A 16323-nucleotide genomic window follows, 5' to 3' on the forward strand; every position below is an offset into this window, starting at 1 on the left:
AAAATTACTTTACTGAATCTTCGCAACTAATGATGATATATGAGTAGTTTCTTCTGATATAAATAAGAATACGACTTGACGTGTCTGTTTGTAGGTATGACTTGTGGATTTGGAGTCCACATAGTACGCCAGAGCCTCCTCGCTTGTCAAAGACCTTTGTTGCTTATGTTGTTCAATACACTTTTGAAAATCAATGAACTTTTCTGGGCTTTCACTGACTCCTTTGATTAATTTGGCTACGTTCCTCTTTCCCGATAACCGAGAAGAAATTTCAGCAGCCGCTGTTAGTTCTTCAGAACTTCAACTCTTGATCAAATCGTCAACACGTCGTCTTTTTGTTTTGGCACTTGCGTTTGTCAAGTCTGCCAATGGTCTTCCCACACCAGGTGGCAATTGGGAAGAAGTGGATGCCCCCACCATATCTTGCGACACATCAAAATGTATATCTTCGCCCTCTAGCCACTCTGCATAAGTAGCTAGAAAGCGGTCTTTTATTCTTCTGGAACTCTCCCATTTTTCCAATAATTTTGAGGAAAAACGCGAAATTGTCTCCTTTATCATTCTCACAGACTGGTCTGTGATACCACTCAGATGATGTAGTAAGCATATATGATGATACATAGCTTGGTTATGCTCATTTTTTGAGTGTTTCACCCATTCTTCAAAAAAGTCCCTCTTTGAGACAGTGAAACTGGTTCCTGCAAAAAAAAAGATAATAAAAAAGGGCACTTTTCGAGCAAGAAATTCCACTTGAATAATAAACTAGAAGACTGTACCTATCACAGGAAAAAATATCGATCCAGGGAGAAGAGGGGATTTTTACTTTTAGTCTTTTGAATTTGAAAAATGTAAAAAAAAAGTTACTTTAACAACTTTGCGAGACATTTCCTATTAAATGCCTTATTGCTTTTCGAATATAATGGTACTAAAAAATAACACTTACCCTTGGTTACTGAATCCATCACTTTAAATAAACACAACTTTTAAAATCAACTCGGGAGACGTTGTCATATCAAGAGCAAAAATGCATCTAATTTTATGCTTTTCTTCTAGTTATCTTATATACATATGCTTATTACTAATGATCTATGTCATTAGTGCAAAAATCATACTTACCGATGTGATTAGCAACTAATATCCTACTTACCGTAATCAACCTTTCTGGAAATGTTAATGTCAATATTGTCCAGCTAGCTTGTTCTACACGAAACACCGTGCAGCGTTGCCAATGCCAATTGTTCAAAATCCCCAAAAATCACGGTTAAAATCCTCAAATTTGGGGAGAGCAAAGTTCACGTTCCGCACAAATTCCCCACATCTCGAATTTTCATTATTTATTAGAAATACATCGCTTAAAAATATAATAAAGAATTAAGTAACTCAAAATGTAATAATCTATTACGTTTGCTGTGAATGTAAACAGAATGTAAAAAGCAAAACTAATTATAAAATTAGATGACCTTAACTCGTTTATTTATTTTAATAATAATAATAATGTACACACCCAACATAGCCCCGCACTAGGAAAACCCTGTGTCGCGGGTGCCATGGACACACACGTAGTAACCACAAATTACACCCAAACTCACGAGAGAAATAAATGTAGGCCATACAAATATTTCTCCCGACTCGGGAATCGAACCTGGGACCTCTGCATGGTAGTCCGGCATGGTAACCATTCGGCCACGGAGGCGGTTATATTAATTATAATATTAATTAGATTAAACATTAATTTGTAATCAGTATGAACAAAAAATCATTTTTCTTTGCCTTACAAAATTAAGTAAATTGATTATTTGTTGTGCATTTGGTGACACTGCTTGTTAATAATACGAGAGATGTGCGATGTTGAAAAACACGTCGATTTAGAAGACCCCCCGTAACAATAGTCCATCACAGTGTTTCTAACAATAACGATTAAACTAGCGATGCATCAGCAATTGATAGATTAAACAAAATGATAAAATGTTAGAATTCCCACATTTTCTTCACCTAGCGCCAATCCCCACAAAATTTCCAATCCAGTTGAAACTCCCCACTATTTGGGGAATTCCCCACAAATTGGCAACGCTGGATACAATAGTCGTAATTCGCGCTCGGGCCGGTCATGGCATTTGTTTGTTGACAAATAAATAAACTTGTGAAGTAATTCCGTGTTGTGAAATGATAAAAACAATTGAAATGAGCGCGTACACTACTGTACTTCAATGTTGTGTATGTGTATTGTGCCGTCTATCAATAGAATACAGTGAAATAATGTGTGAAATGTGGTTGGCGTGAAGAAATAACCTCAATATTGTAATGAAAATTTTATTTCTTCCAACATAAGTTAGGTATGTCATTAAAGTATTCCTTATATTTATATGATTTAATTTTTTTTGGAATTTATCCACCTTTCTAGTCCTATATAACACATTCCATATAAATATACAGAATAAGGTTTTCTTTGCGACAAATTGGATTTTTTCAATTTTTTTTTGACCTAGTGTTTTGAAAAGTTTTTTATTTGCTAATACGCTCACTATTTGCATTTGCATGCTATTTCCTATAACTTTATAAAGGTTTTGTAATACTGTCAAAAGAAAAAATCGCCTAGAAACATCGCGTTTTGTAGATAATCATAAAAACTTCATAGGAGTGAAAGTTCTTCTACAAATCAACTACACTAAAGCAAGTAAAAATAATCTTTTCGTATAGTAAGTTTTTCTATAGATATATAGCTTTATCTATATTAAAGAATGACTATGAAGTAACCGATGAAAATTTCTTTTCTTTTTAAAAAGTAAATCTAAGTTAAAATCAGCTCGAAGAAGCCTAGAACTTCTTGCAAATGGTTTGTTTTGTGAGTTATTTTGTATATTTAAGCTTTCTATAAATATTTAAAGCCGAAAATCGATAACTGTATTTTTATTAAGTTTACATTTTATACATAAATATTTAAAATTTAGCGAACGCATTACTTTTATGACAGGATTTACATCACTTTTCACAATGTATTTAAAGTCGCACGTCAATTTGCGCTTTCTAACCGATTAAACATTGCGCGAAAGTCAGAAATATTATATCTAATTTCGCCATGTTGCAATTTTGATAGTTTATATTTTGTAAGCCATTACTTGAAATCTTTTAGTATTAAGAGAATTGCGTCTTATGTTTGTAACACTTTAGTATTTTGGTTTTAAAATACCATTACTAAGAAAACTATCATAGACTATAAATTATCTAAAAACTGTCTACAAGACTAAATAAAAATTGTCTACATTCTACAAATTGTCTTGTAGCATTCTAGAAGGGTTACTTGAGAAAAAACATAAGAATGACTCTTAACACTACCTACAGATAGTTTCTCAAAGCACTCTTGTGATCTACTAATAATGTTGTGTCCACTTTTACTTTAAATTATCTAGAAACCTTCTTCGAGATATCTTAAGGGAATTTGAACTCGTAAAATATTCGAATAATCGAATTAAATTCTATTAAATATCTTATAGTATATATTTAGATATGGGTGTGCTGCTTGGGTGTTCATCTTAAGACCCACTCTTTGCGAAACGCTAATGAGATCTTCGAGTATTATGTTCAGGTCTCCCGGGGTCTCAGCCATAGGTACTATATCATCGGCGAATCGAATGTGTGCTAGATACTCGTCATTGATGTTGATGCTTTTCGTGCCTTTGAGTCCTTTCCAGTCCAGAAGCTTGAAAATATCCTCCAATGCAGCAGTGAACAGTTTCGGAGATATCACATCTCCCTTTCTCACGCCTCGTTGCAGTTGGATAGGATTAGAGCTCTGATCCTGTAATCGGACTGACATAGTGGCGTTTTTGTATAAGCACCTTAACACCGAGGTGTTAAGGTGCTTATACAATGTACCTATAATCTACTTGGCACTTTTGGAGAGACTGCAGCACTGCCCAGGTCTCAATCGAATCAAAGGCCTTCTCATAGTCCACAAACACTAAGCAAAGTGGCCGGTTATACTCTTCGCGCTTTTGTATAACCTCCGCAGCGTATGGATGTGGTCTATGGTACTAAAACCCTTTCGGATACCGGCTTGTTCGGGAGGTTGGAAGTCGTCAAACCTACGAGAGAGACGATTCGTGATAACTCTGGAAAAAACTTGTAGATATGGCTCTGAAGCGAGATTAGCCGATAGTTCTTCGGTGTTTTAACACCCTTAAAAGAGTGTTTTAACACCCTTTTTGAAGAACAGGACGACCTCGCTTCTGCCCCATGCCTTCGGCGTTTGACCTTCGACGATGACAGAATTCAAAAGCTTCTGGAGGACTTTAAGTATCGGCTTGCCGCCCGCTCTCAGAAGTTCTGTTGTGATTCCATCATCGCCCGCCTCTTTGTTGTTCTTGAGTTGTTTGAGAGCCACACTAATCTCGTACAGGCTAACGTCCGGGATATCTTCGGTATAATGTCGGGTAAGCTTGGCTCTGGCGTCTTTAGCCTCGCTTTCAACAGGTGCTTTCGTAAAATATAGCTGTCGATAGAAACTTTCTACTTCCTTCAGGATTTCAGACTTAGATGAAATGATGCTACCGTCATCAGTTTTCAGCTTCGTCAGTTGACTTTGCCCAATAGACAGATCTCTCGCGAACACCTCGGAGCCTTTGTTCTGCTCAATGGCCTCTTTAATATGCTCTGTATTAAATTGGCGTATGCAGCTAGTTCGATATCTGCCTATTTAGCCGCCTGTAGTGATTTGCATCTGTTCTGTAGCCTCATTTCATGTCTCTGTTCCATGAGTTGGAGTATTTTGTCGGAGAGTTTCTTCATTCTGGTACGATGGGTTTTGAAAAACTTGGACCCAACCGTACGGACAGTATCCACCAACATATTGTTTAGATCGTCCACATCTATGACGTTTTCGAGAGCTCGAAGCGGTTTTGAAGTTCGAGTTGAAAGATCTCGGGGTTTTGGAGTTGTGCAGATATTGGTCGGAGCGTAGACTTTATCAGTCGAGATCTTTCAAGCCTGATATTGATATTCAATGTGCCTCGTACCAAACGGTGATCACTTCCTGTTTTAACGGTGTTGATCACAGAGACATCATTGAATATAGGCCTTTCCGTCGACATGATAAAGTCAATCTCATTTTTTACTTTACCGTCCGGACTCATCCAGGTCCATTTTCGAGTTGGAGATTTCCTGAAAAAGGTGGTCATCATGTAGAGGTTCTCCTTTTGCATGAAATCAACCAACATCCGGTCTCTGGTGTTCCGTAGTCCAACTCCAAATTGGCCCTCACTCTCAGCACATCACCGTAACGCTTTTCCAATTTTGTATTGAAGTCCCCCATCACAACCGTGTAGTGGGTTTTGTAGCTATGCATGACTTTTGAGATTTCCTCATGCATAGCCTCCACCTCGTCATCTGGGTGTGTCGAGGTCTGAGCATAAACCTGAATGACATTCAATGAATATCGTTTTGATAATCTGAGTATCAGGTATGCCACCCTGGTGCCTGATGCCACACTTCCGATGGAAATTATGTTGTTAACAAGGGACTTGTGGACGATAAACCCGACACCGCCAAGGGACTGTTGGTCACCCTCCCGGTAGTACTGTAAGTTGCCGGAGTTAAGGATTATCGAATCCTCCCCCTCTCTTCAGACTTGAGATAGCCCAATGATATCTCAGCGTAACTTACTAATAGCTTCTCAGCTTCTTCCAATTCTGTGAGCTTTGCGTCGGTTGTCAAATGTGCGCGTGTTGTAGGTTGCCAAGTCCAGTCGTCGTCGCTGATGGTAGCCGGGTCACTCCCGGGGATTCTTCGCACCCCATGCCCTGTTTCCAAAGCCGCTACCGTGACTAGGAAGAGCAGGACTGCCGGGAAGTAGGAGCCAATTCTTTGGTGTGTGAACTGTAGTACAGGCAGCAGGTTTTGTATTTGGAATTGTAAGAACAATAGAGTGTTGATGTCGAACAGACATTTAGGAGTTCAGGACAAAGCTTTGAAATTGAATACACGTATAAAGTTATAATTATGATATAATCGTCGTTTATGTTTATAAAGTACCTCTCGCTACGCAAGCCCAAGCCACGTTCCCTTGCTATAGTACCATATCATCTTTGGGGTTTTGCCATAATCGCCACGCTTGGCAGGCGGGTTGGCGATCGCAGTTCTGGCCAAGATGAGTAGAAGACACTGCTGCCCGTCTTCTTCTGGCAATTTTCCTTTAGTCACCTTTTACGACACCCACAGAATGAGAAGGGGGTGGTGCTATTCTAGGGCTGTACCACGCGTCAATACTTAACATTATTGATTACTATTATTTAACTGTTTTATTTTCTTTTCTGTCTTATTCTTTATAACTTTATGTATTGGCTTGTACTTATTACTAGCATTGTGAAGACTTTGGGTAACACTGTAAACTCTCAATGTATATTTTTTAAATAAATAGTTGAACGACGACGAACTCAAGATAATTAATAGATTCAGGCGTTACTTTGCGAAAGTCCATGTAAATAAAAATGGACGTAAATTAATTTGCTACTCCGCGAACCCAGTGAAGGTTAAATCGTGCAAAATAGCTGCGTTTGTGTTGAATAGGTTTTCATGCAGTTAATTATTCCACCCTCCCTCCGCGTAACATTAATAAAATAAATAACACAAACGCAACTATAGTCACAAACCATAACCAAAAATATACCCGACACGTGTTTCGCCTCTCCACGAGGCATCCTCAGGGGCTGTTGACTGCTCGACACTCGGCCGAAGAGTGAGCTCGTTCAGAACGGTTGGTGTATTTATACCCCGCTACCCCCAGTGTTGCTATTGTTGAAACCCAAAAATACCCGTAATAAAGGTGATGATGCAAAATTCAATTGTTCATTAATTATACAACCCCTGTTGTTGTACCTAATTATTTCCATCTGTTCTAAGACACTCTGAACTCAAGATTATCTACAAGTTATCCAAAGAAGAAGCGTTACATGGTTGTCGTAGCGTTATAAGGTTTATGTTCGTTTCTTGTTACATAAAAAATAATATTGATGATGAAAAATTACAATTTATTAAATTAAATAAATTAAGACTTAACAATTATATGCAACACCACCATTGACTTACAATTATATGGACGTCGGGTCCGCGCTAAAAAGTGTCCGCACTTGTAAGGCGCTAAAATCGTATACAGAGCGCCAAACTCCGCTTTAGTCTTCATTTGTTCGACTGACAGCGCGATACTGCGATGACATTACAATTTAAATTTCGAATAGGTTGACTTGGGACATTTTTTTCGTGGTTTTTGTATTAGACCCGTCGTCCATTTATTTGTAAGTCAATGAACACCACCATGGATAAATGAATGTAAAATAAGATTTTTTCCCACCATTTTCGAGGTTTTGCGCTGGATAACTTACACGATCATAACGTACAAAGTGAAAATGGCGGACTGAGCTTAAGTATGTGGAACTCCGCGTGCTGTTGGCGCACGTGCCGCGCGGGTGCCGCGCGGGTGCCGCGCGGGTGCCGCGCACGTGCCGCGCTCTCTAAGCACTTCAACTCTATTTGTTGTTCTGTGCTTCGTTCGTTACGTCGACGTCGTCGCCTTAGAGACACTCATAGACTCGTTTGTTCAATGTAATAACTTTGTTTTCTCACTATTATTTTGTTTGTTCTCTTTTGTCTGTTCGCTACATAAATCAGTAGTATTTTTATTGCGCTAAACCTCGTGTTTACTTGGGTTCAAAAGAAATAGCCGAGCTTGAATAATCATATCAAGATGTTTTTATTTATAAACAATATTTCAGTTTTTCTTCGCAATTATTAATAAAATGAATTAATATTGAGAAAATAAAAATAGAGATGGTGAATTGGTAATATCGTTTTCAATCTGTTATTTTCATTTCAAAATGACACAACTCTTTATATTTCTATAAACTTTAAAATTCACACAAAAAATACTAGTGTAGTATCGTCAGTTGACTTATTTAACAGTATATTGCATATATAATGTTTTTTGTATTTAACAAATATAAAACTAAAAATAAAACAATAATGTAACGCTGTTGCCACAAAAATAAACTGTTCTGTAATATCTTGAGCAGAAGACACAAAGCATTCAAAAGATGATTCGTTACACTTCATACCTGCTACGCATTTTATCCTCCTTGATTGATGCTGGGTTCGCGAAGGTGCCCTTAGCCCTCATCTGTTCCTTAACTTTTCCGGTCGCGGAAGAAGTTCGACGCTGCGACAAATGAGGTCACATTTGTTGTGTGCCACAGCCACGTGTCGCAAATAATATCACGCCAACGAGTGACAGTACGACTCGGTCAATTTATTAAAGGTGAATTTCGACGCGCGCTATTACTTGTTGATGAGGTTGCCCTTATGTGCACACATAAGTATATAAATCTATATAGAAATAATTTTTATTTTCTGTGTTCTATCCATGAAAAACCAATCTAAGGTTGTTTGTTTTCAAGGGAGCGTACCTATATACTGCGCCATTTCAGTTGTCACTTTAAAACCGCACGCAACCACGCCGCCGGCGAATATAAAGCCTGTACACATACAAATTTGGTAGAGTGCGTGACGGTGAAATGACGTGCCCATATTGAATATCTCCTTCCTGTTCATCGATACCTTGTTATCTCACGCCCTCCCGTCTCGCCTGCTGTCGTCTCCGTCGCCTCACTTGGTCTCGCTTCCCTTGATAATCTTATCATTCGGTTCAGTTTTGACGCCACTCTTTTGATTTACTCATCTTCATTGTAATACTGTTGCTCGATGTGCAGCTTTCAGGTTTTGGGAATAAATGACGACCTGTTAATGTCGAATAATGTGGACTTAGTGTATTGATTGAACCATAGCGGCTAAAGCGTATTAAGGCTTTTTGTCTCACTTGTTTATTTTCCAGGCCAGTAGATACCCTTTTGGATCAGTGTGTCATTTTTCAGTCATTTTCGTACATAAGTTCAAAATGCGTTAATTCATAAATTAACCATTACTCATACGTCATTTCACAAGAATTATTTGTAGTTGCAAAGCTGAATTACATCCTATGGCAACACAAAGCTTTGCCATGTTTACGTACTTATTACATTGATCGATCCACAACACAAGTCTATACGTTGTCAGTTAGGTACAGATGATGTACAAAAGAATGGAAGCGTAGACCGCTATTAATATCTAATACAAGTCAATAATAATAATTATAACTCATACACCCAACACAGCCCCGCATTTGGGAAACCCTGTGTCGCGGGTGCCATGGATACACACATAGACCACCACAAACTACACCCATACTCACGAGAGAAATAAATGTAGGCCATACAAATATTTCTCCTGGCCCGGGAATCGTGTCTGGGACCTCTGCGTGGCGGTCCGGCGTGGTGATCGATCGGCCACGGAGGCAGTTAGGCAATTCAAGCGCACCATACAAATACATAAACGTCGCAATAAACGACACAATATCGCGGCGCGATCTGCGCTTTATGTATTATTTTCATACAAATAAATTATTTGTTAGATTGATATTTCAAAGGTAACGGCGCGTAAGTAGCCGCAGAAAGCTACTATACGAGATTTGTAAACGGGCAACTTATTTGGACAAATAAACAAATTGCGTAGCAGTGATATTATTTATTTACCATAAATGTACGGCGATCAAAGCCAAAAAAACCCAAAATAAAAGATATACAGCAAACACTTAGAGAAATTCGTTCTATAGCTCGTAGCTCAGTGGGTATAGTGGTGGCCCTGGTTTGGCATAGACACAGCTTCGAGTCCTGTCAATTTCCTGAATTTTTCTTTGCGTTCTTCCCTAGTGGAGTAATTTAAAAAAAAAGTGAAATGGATGACATTATGATATTCAATAAAAATCAATACGAATAAAAATGTGAAGCCACATATCATTATATAAAAATTATTTATACATTGTTAATATATAAATCATTAAGTAACATACGGCTTACCGTATACGAAAAGACCAGCGTGCACGTAGTAAAATGCTACAAAGTAAATATCACCGATTGACGTCTTCAGATGATGCCTAATGATGAGCGAGTGACGTCATTTGCACGGCGAATTATTCGGTTCTAAGTGTTTGTCCAAGAACAAAGACTTGTACAGTCGGTGCGCTAAGATACCTGACCCTCCAGCCAACCTTTTGATTCTGAGAGCCATTTTACGCATTCAACAGAAAAGCGTTTAAGGAATTCCAGCTTAGACGTTAAAGATCAAATTGGATTTAAAAGTTTCTAAAACGTCATTCTCTAATGATGCAATCAGGAAGTCTTATCAAAATGAATTTTATAGTTCACAAGTTAAAAGTTAAATTTGTTTATCCTCATTAGAGTGGTCGTCACTCAATCGTGCCAATTTCGGTTGAATGGGTTTAGAGGATATTGACCAGGAAGATAGTCTATTTCCACGATTTTTTTTCTTACACACGTACAAAGTCGCGAGCGAAAGTAAAGAAATTAAGGATAAAAAATGTGATCTAACTTTTGTATAAAATATAATTTTAAATGCCTTTTAGGGTGGTCTGTCCATCAAAATGTCAGCACAAAATCGATTTTCATTTTTATTCAAAAATACCCTATAGTCTCCTTGGAAATACATCGATAGCATTTATGCCGTGGTGACAGGAAATCCCTGAGATGAATTAACGAAAGAGAACTAAGATAAATGGCCGTGAAGATGACTTCGCGGTTAAATGCTTATTTATCTGAAGGATTTCGCTATTCACCGCGTGAAAACATCAAAAGCCTTTTGCATGTTTCCACTTAAGTCCTGTTTTCGCTACCTTGTGAGTCCACCAAATCATCGCGAAGGTTGTATAGAAAACAATCAACACTTTTCTGTGTCTTTGGAGTATGTTTTTAATTTTTTTATGTAAATGCCCACTGCATTTTTATGCGTATTATCACCTCAAGTGTATTAATCAGCTTTGATATCCAGTGACAACAACTCACCGACGGGTTAACGCGACGACTTCGGAACTTCAGACAACAAAACAGAATCGGAAGATTAATTAGTTCAACTAAGTATCAAACTGTTGTATACGTAACCAAAATTAAGCTTAAACTGTATAACAAGTGTCAAGTGTCTGGTGTCAGGCCCGGACGAAATTCGCTAGGGACCTGTTCTGTTAATATTCAACCGCCTGTTTCGAGGTTCGGTCGTTGAGAGGCCTTAGTGAGTAGGTTACTCTACTCGGTCTGCAGCCAAAACAGACGTGCGGAGTATTATATATTAGCTGTATAAACATTTTCTCTGTTTCAAGAGACATGTGTTAGCATTTCCATAACAACACAGCTTGAATTTTAAACGCTTATCACACATTGACAATGACATTTTACAGAAAATAGTTGTGGATTTGACTTGAGTAAGTTTATGCGAAGAAGTGAAACCAAAAAAGTAAAGAACTATTTGAAAGTATTTTTTTATTGAACGTATGTACCAGTAGCATTCGTTGGAGTCGGTGGTGATATTTGTAAGTCATCCCTGAGGAGCAGAGCTGTACAACCTTAGCAAGAGAACGAGGACGTTGTTATCTTTCGCATCCTATCCTTCACTCGACAACTTCCTAAAGCCTATATCTTAGCCCCATTATATTCTAACGGCTTTTGTCTAACAGTTCACGGTTCACAACTTTGGCCTACTATCAGGGTTAGTGATTTGCGTAAAATTCTTTTCAAGAGCTTTAACAACCTTCTTCACTGACGCTTGAAGTGCAAATTTCAATAGCCGTTACAAACACGTCTCGTCTCTTATATAAAAAAAAATATTCAATAACTTCTAAAAAGTTCCTCTGTCACTGCTTTAAACTGCAAAAATTAAAAACCATGTAATTTAAATAAAGTCAAATTTACGTTCTACGTCATTAAATTAAAAGTATAATTTTATAGTCACTACTGGGAACAACCGAAAACAACAAGCTCAATTACTCTACGCTGCCACGTAAATTTAAATTGAGATTTTCGGTTAATTTTGCATAAAATAACATCTTTTTAGTAAATCGAAGCCCCAAAAACTTCTCGTAACCCGGACGTAGGTATAAAGCAAAGCTCCAAAACCATAAAACGGAAGGAACTACATCTCCTAACCAACCGCCGATGCGTACTACTTACATCTTGATCTCCATCTGTTTTATGCCTCGAACATTCACCTTTCAATCCAAGCCGTCGGCGTCTTTATACTATTATTGTGCGGAATTTGCTCACATCGTCACCTTGTGATAGGTGCGAGTAATTGTTTGAAAGCACAACGATAGTTATTAAAATAGTATATAGTTCATTTTGTCCAGCCAGTCTCACTAAAAACTAGAGGCGGTTGAATTTCTGTGGCGAGTCACTTCCGCACGAAAGCGGAAAGTAGTGATGGTCGACATGGTACGTGTCGTTTTCGAGTTCCTGAACCTGCGTCCCATACCCTGGCTGATTGTGCCACTACCGTGAAATATCGACTCTTCCATTTAAAAATGCAGAAGTCTTTTAAAAGAGGTGAAAATCTAAAATAGATGCCCGAAGTAATAATAAAAACGTTTTTGTTTGTCCTGCGAATGTTTAAGTCCTATTTGAAAATTCAATTTTAGTTTCAATTAAGTTTAAATTTTTAAATCGAATTTTAAAACAGAACGTAAATATTTTAATCATTAAAACGTAAAACATGCTCCAGTGAAAAATCTACGAAATATAGCTTACGCCTGTTCTACAAAACACCGATAAATTTTATCTGTCATCTATCATAATCCGTATTATCTCGGAGTTCAGACTTTCATCTCGGGAATGTCGGTCTCGAAAAAATTTCGAGTCTCAACGATTTTTTGGCACCTTCGTGACTTGAGATCGATGTTTTCAGTTTCGGGAATTTCTAGACTTACTCACTTTATTTTAACAGTATTCAAAATATACTAAAGCAACAGTAATTTACAATTATCAATATAACGATGATCACTTAGAAAAAATTGTAATAAACTAGTGGAGTGAGTAATTTTACAAACAGTAATAGAATATAATGGCGGTGGAACATTCTTTCTGACTTTCAATAAACTTAATTACAACAGTAATTCTTCATTCGGAGTCGTTCTCATCGCATGCACGTTAGCGTTTGCAATTTGTTCAGCACGTCGGCTGCATTGTCAGTTTGATTCGTAATCACCAGACTATCGCGTCGTAGCTGCCAGTAGGTGTAGGTGCCAACGTTGTGTTAAGCCCCAGGGTTTGAGTAAGTCTCCATTGTTTTTATTTACCACTTTATGACACTGCCAGTAGGTGATTGCAGGTTTTTTGATTTTATAGTCCAAGTGCTGAAGTTTAGGAGAAAAGAATTGAAGGTTAGCTTGCTGTAAAGTTATGCTTTACGCTTAGAAACTTGACTTCAACCAAGAACTATTGTTATATATGTTCTGTACTGAAAAGTGTGGGAAGTAGATATTTACGCAGTATTATTTTGTTTGGAAAACAATTGTCCCTGCCGGGTTAAGCGATAGTTCATATTCACTATCTTTCCACAATCCGGAGTGTAGCTTGCATAATATCGCTATTGGCATTATTGAATAGAATAGAATAGAATAGAATCGTTTGTTTCATGTTATCAATGTCACAATATTACAATTGGAAATACAATGTCAAGGGATAACTATGATCGTCAGTAATAAAATTATAATAATAATAATGAATATAAAATAAAGTAGTATAACTACTGCTTGTCGAATAAAATAAAATTAAAATTGTTTCAAAAGAAACTCATCGACACTGTACAATTCAATATCCAATAAAAGGTTTTTTAGTCGGGTACAAAACGTTGCATCGTTTCTAACACTTTTCAGGTCTGTGGGTAGATGTTCGTAGAATCGGGGACCTATTACCCGCGGATTTCTAGTTGCAAGTTCGGTACGGTGGGCAACGGATTTTAGTGTTCCCGCGTTTCGTAACGCTCGGCCTCCGCCCGTACGTCGCTCATAAGTAGCCAAGTTTTGACGCGCATAAACTATTATATCATAAATATATTGTGAGTACATGGTCATTATATTGTATTTCTTAAAAAGGTTTCTGCAGGTCTGACCCTTTTTTATGCCTACTATTGTTCTTAGTGCACGTTTTTGAAGAATAAATACCCTAATCGACTCAGTTGAATTACCCCACAGTGTGATGCCATAAGACATCAACGAATGAAAATACGCATAATACGTCTGCCTCAATACCACATTGGAGACAAGAGGACGCAGTTTCCTCAGTGCGTATGCAGCACTTCCAAGTTTTTGACATAGAGTTTGTATATGTGACTTCCAGTTCAAATTGGAGTCTAGCGTTAAACCCAAGAATTTACAGGTGTTACATAATGGAACAATGGAGGTGATAATTGGCTTTGTTATAGAATTTCTTCCTGAGAACAACATAAGGTTTGACTTCGATTCGTTAAGAATAAGTCCATTCGCAGAGAACCACTCACACAGCTGCTCATACGTGCAGGCTAATTTTTCTTCCAACTCGTTGTAGGTTTTAGCACACACTATAACGGTTGTATCGTCCGCAAATAGAACCACAAGACCCCCTGATATAAAGTATGGCAGATCATTGATGAATGCCAGGAATAGTGTATTACCTAGGGCAGATCCCTGTGGGATGCCAATGGTGACGTCACCAGCCGCTGACCTAGTTGTTGTACCGTTTGTACTGACCTGAACCGTTTGCCGTCTGTTTGATAAAAAAGACTTTAATAGGTTATGGGCGACTCCGTTGACGCCATACACAGCTAGCTTTTGAATTAATAAATCATTTTCAATTACATCGAACGCCTTTGTTAGGTCACAAAAAATGCCTGCAGTTTTATACTTATCATCTATACTGGTAATAATAGAATCTACTATATTTTGTGCTGCAACTACGGTGGATTTACCTTTCCTATAAGCATATTGTCTATCTGATAACAAATCGTTCATTTCGAAATGATCCATAATACTTGTTGATATAATAGATTCTATTATTTTTGATATATTCGGAACTATGGTTATCGGTCTGTGGCTTTCAACATGGGTCACGTCCCCCTTCCCCTTAAACACTGGACATACACGAGTACTTTTTAAAATATCAGGATATATACCTTCTCTAAACATTTCATTTATTAAAATAACGAGTATGTCTCCAATCACTGGCCACACCGACATTAATATATTTATAGATAGATTTATAGATTTATAGATATTGCCTGTTACAAGAATAGCTCTCTCATGACAGGTCATAGCTGAGGTGATAGTGTTCCACCGTGGGGTACCCCTTCGCTACCACTGTCGTGCCCGCTGCTGCTTTCTTAGATGTCTTTCCGGTGTTACTGGTTTCCTCAAATTGCGCTTCAGTTTGGCGAATGAACGAAAGTATTAAAATCTGTTCCTCTCTGTTTAAAACTATATTAAACGCTCTTTTTCATGTGTCCACTATACAAATAAAAAAAGACACAAATTTAATACGTAATTTTTGATTCAATAATTTAAGTTACTATTTGAGATATTTGAGAACATGATTTAAATATCATGTTTTTAGTCTATTGGTATAAAAACCTAATTTTGGAACAGTTTCGAAAGTCTCGTTTTTTACCGGGATTTTCGACATCGCACCGAGTCTCGACTTTTTGTCCCGGGGCGCAGCGAAATTGAAAGCCTTACTCGGAGTAGGTTTTTTAATTACTACCAAACAGGAAAATCGATTTTGGACAGCTATTATGTTTGGATTCTATAAACTTTAAAATTCCAGCTCTAAATTTTTTTTCTATACGTGTATATTATGCCAGATCGTTTAAAATATAGCACAAAAAGAACATTTTGGGATGCGTAGTATAAAATATTGAACTTGGCAGATTTTTCGTATTCTCACATGTAAGGTCATTGTTAGACAATTTAATTATTTAAATTGATATGTCAAACGTAAATCGAGTTATAGATGACCGAAAGCAACTAGAAATAAATTTCATATTATAATACGTAACATGTGCAGTGCGTCGCCTTTTTTTAATATTTAGTTATTTACACAGTGCCAATTGTTTAGATAGTGTTTATACCCAATTTTTAAAAAACCGATTGAACAATTATTTTTTTCTGGTTCTGCCTGCCGCGTCCAATAACTTTCGCTCATAAATGCATTTGCATATGGGCGTGGAGTTCGAAATATGGCCGTGTCGTCCGTGCCGTCCGTGCCGTCCCGGGCCAGTCCAAACGCCTCTACGGGTTGCTTGAATTATTGACAATCACTTTCATTTTCGCGTTTCACCTTTTATTATATTTGCTAAAAAACTGACACCAGAAATTTTTGTTTTCAACGTCCCATATTTGTTGTACACGAAGATCAGAAGACTTACTTCGAA

At 37.6% G+C, this 16323-nt stretch overlaps 1 protein-coding gene across 1 annotated transcript in view; it reads right to left on the reverse strand.

Annotated features, from left to right (window-relative positions):
• The window catches only part of LOC113229013, a 44511-nt gene extending 36347 nt beyond the window's left edge, over positions 1–8164 (reverse strand). Inside the window, exons 1-6 of the mRNA XM_026462484.1 lie at positions 8103–8164; positions 6071–6173; positions 5659–5871; positions 5208–5410; positions 5018–5157; positions 4403–4650 (exon numbers count right to left, since the gene is read on the reverse strand). Of these exons, the coding sequence (XP_026318269.1) occupies positions 4403–4650; positions 5018–5157; positions 5208–5410; positions 5659–5871; positions 6071–6173; positions 8103–8164 (969 nt within the window). The remainder of the gene's footprint in view (positions 1–4402; positions 4651–5017; positions 5158–5207; positions 5411–5658; positions 5872–6070; positions 6174–8102) is intronic.
• Positions 8165–16323: the final 8159 nt, after the last annotated feature.

The sequence above is a fragment of the Hyposmocoma kahamanoa genome, unplaced genomic scaffold, assembly GCF_003589595.1.
Source record: "Hyposmocoma kahamanoa isolate Upper Pololo Valley unplaced genomic scaffold, ASM358959v1 270, whole genome shotgun sequence".
Classification (NCBI taxonomy): domain Eukaryota; kingdom Metazoa; phylum Arthropoda; class Insecta; order Lepidoptera; family Cosmopterigidae; genus Hyposmocoma; species Hyposmocoma kahamanoa.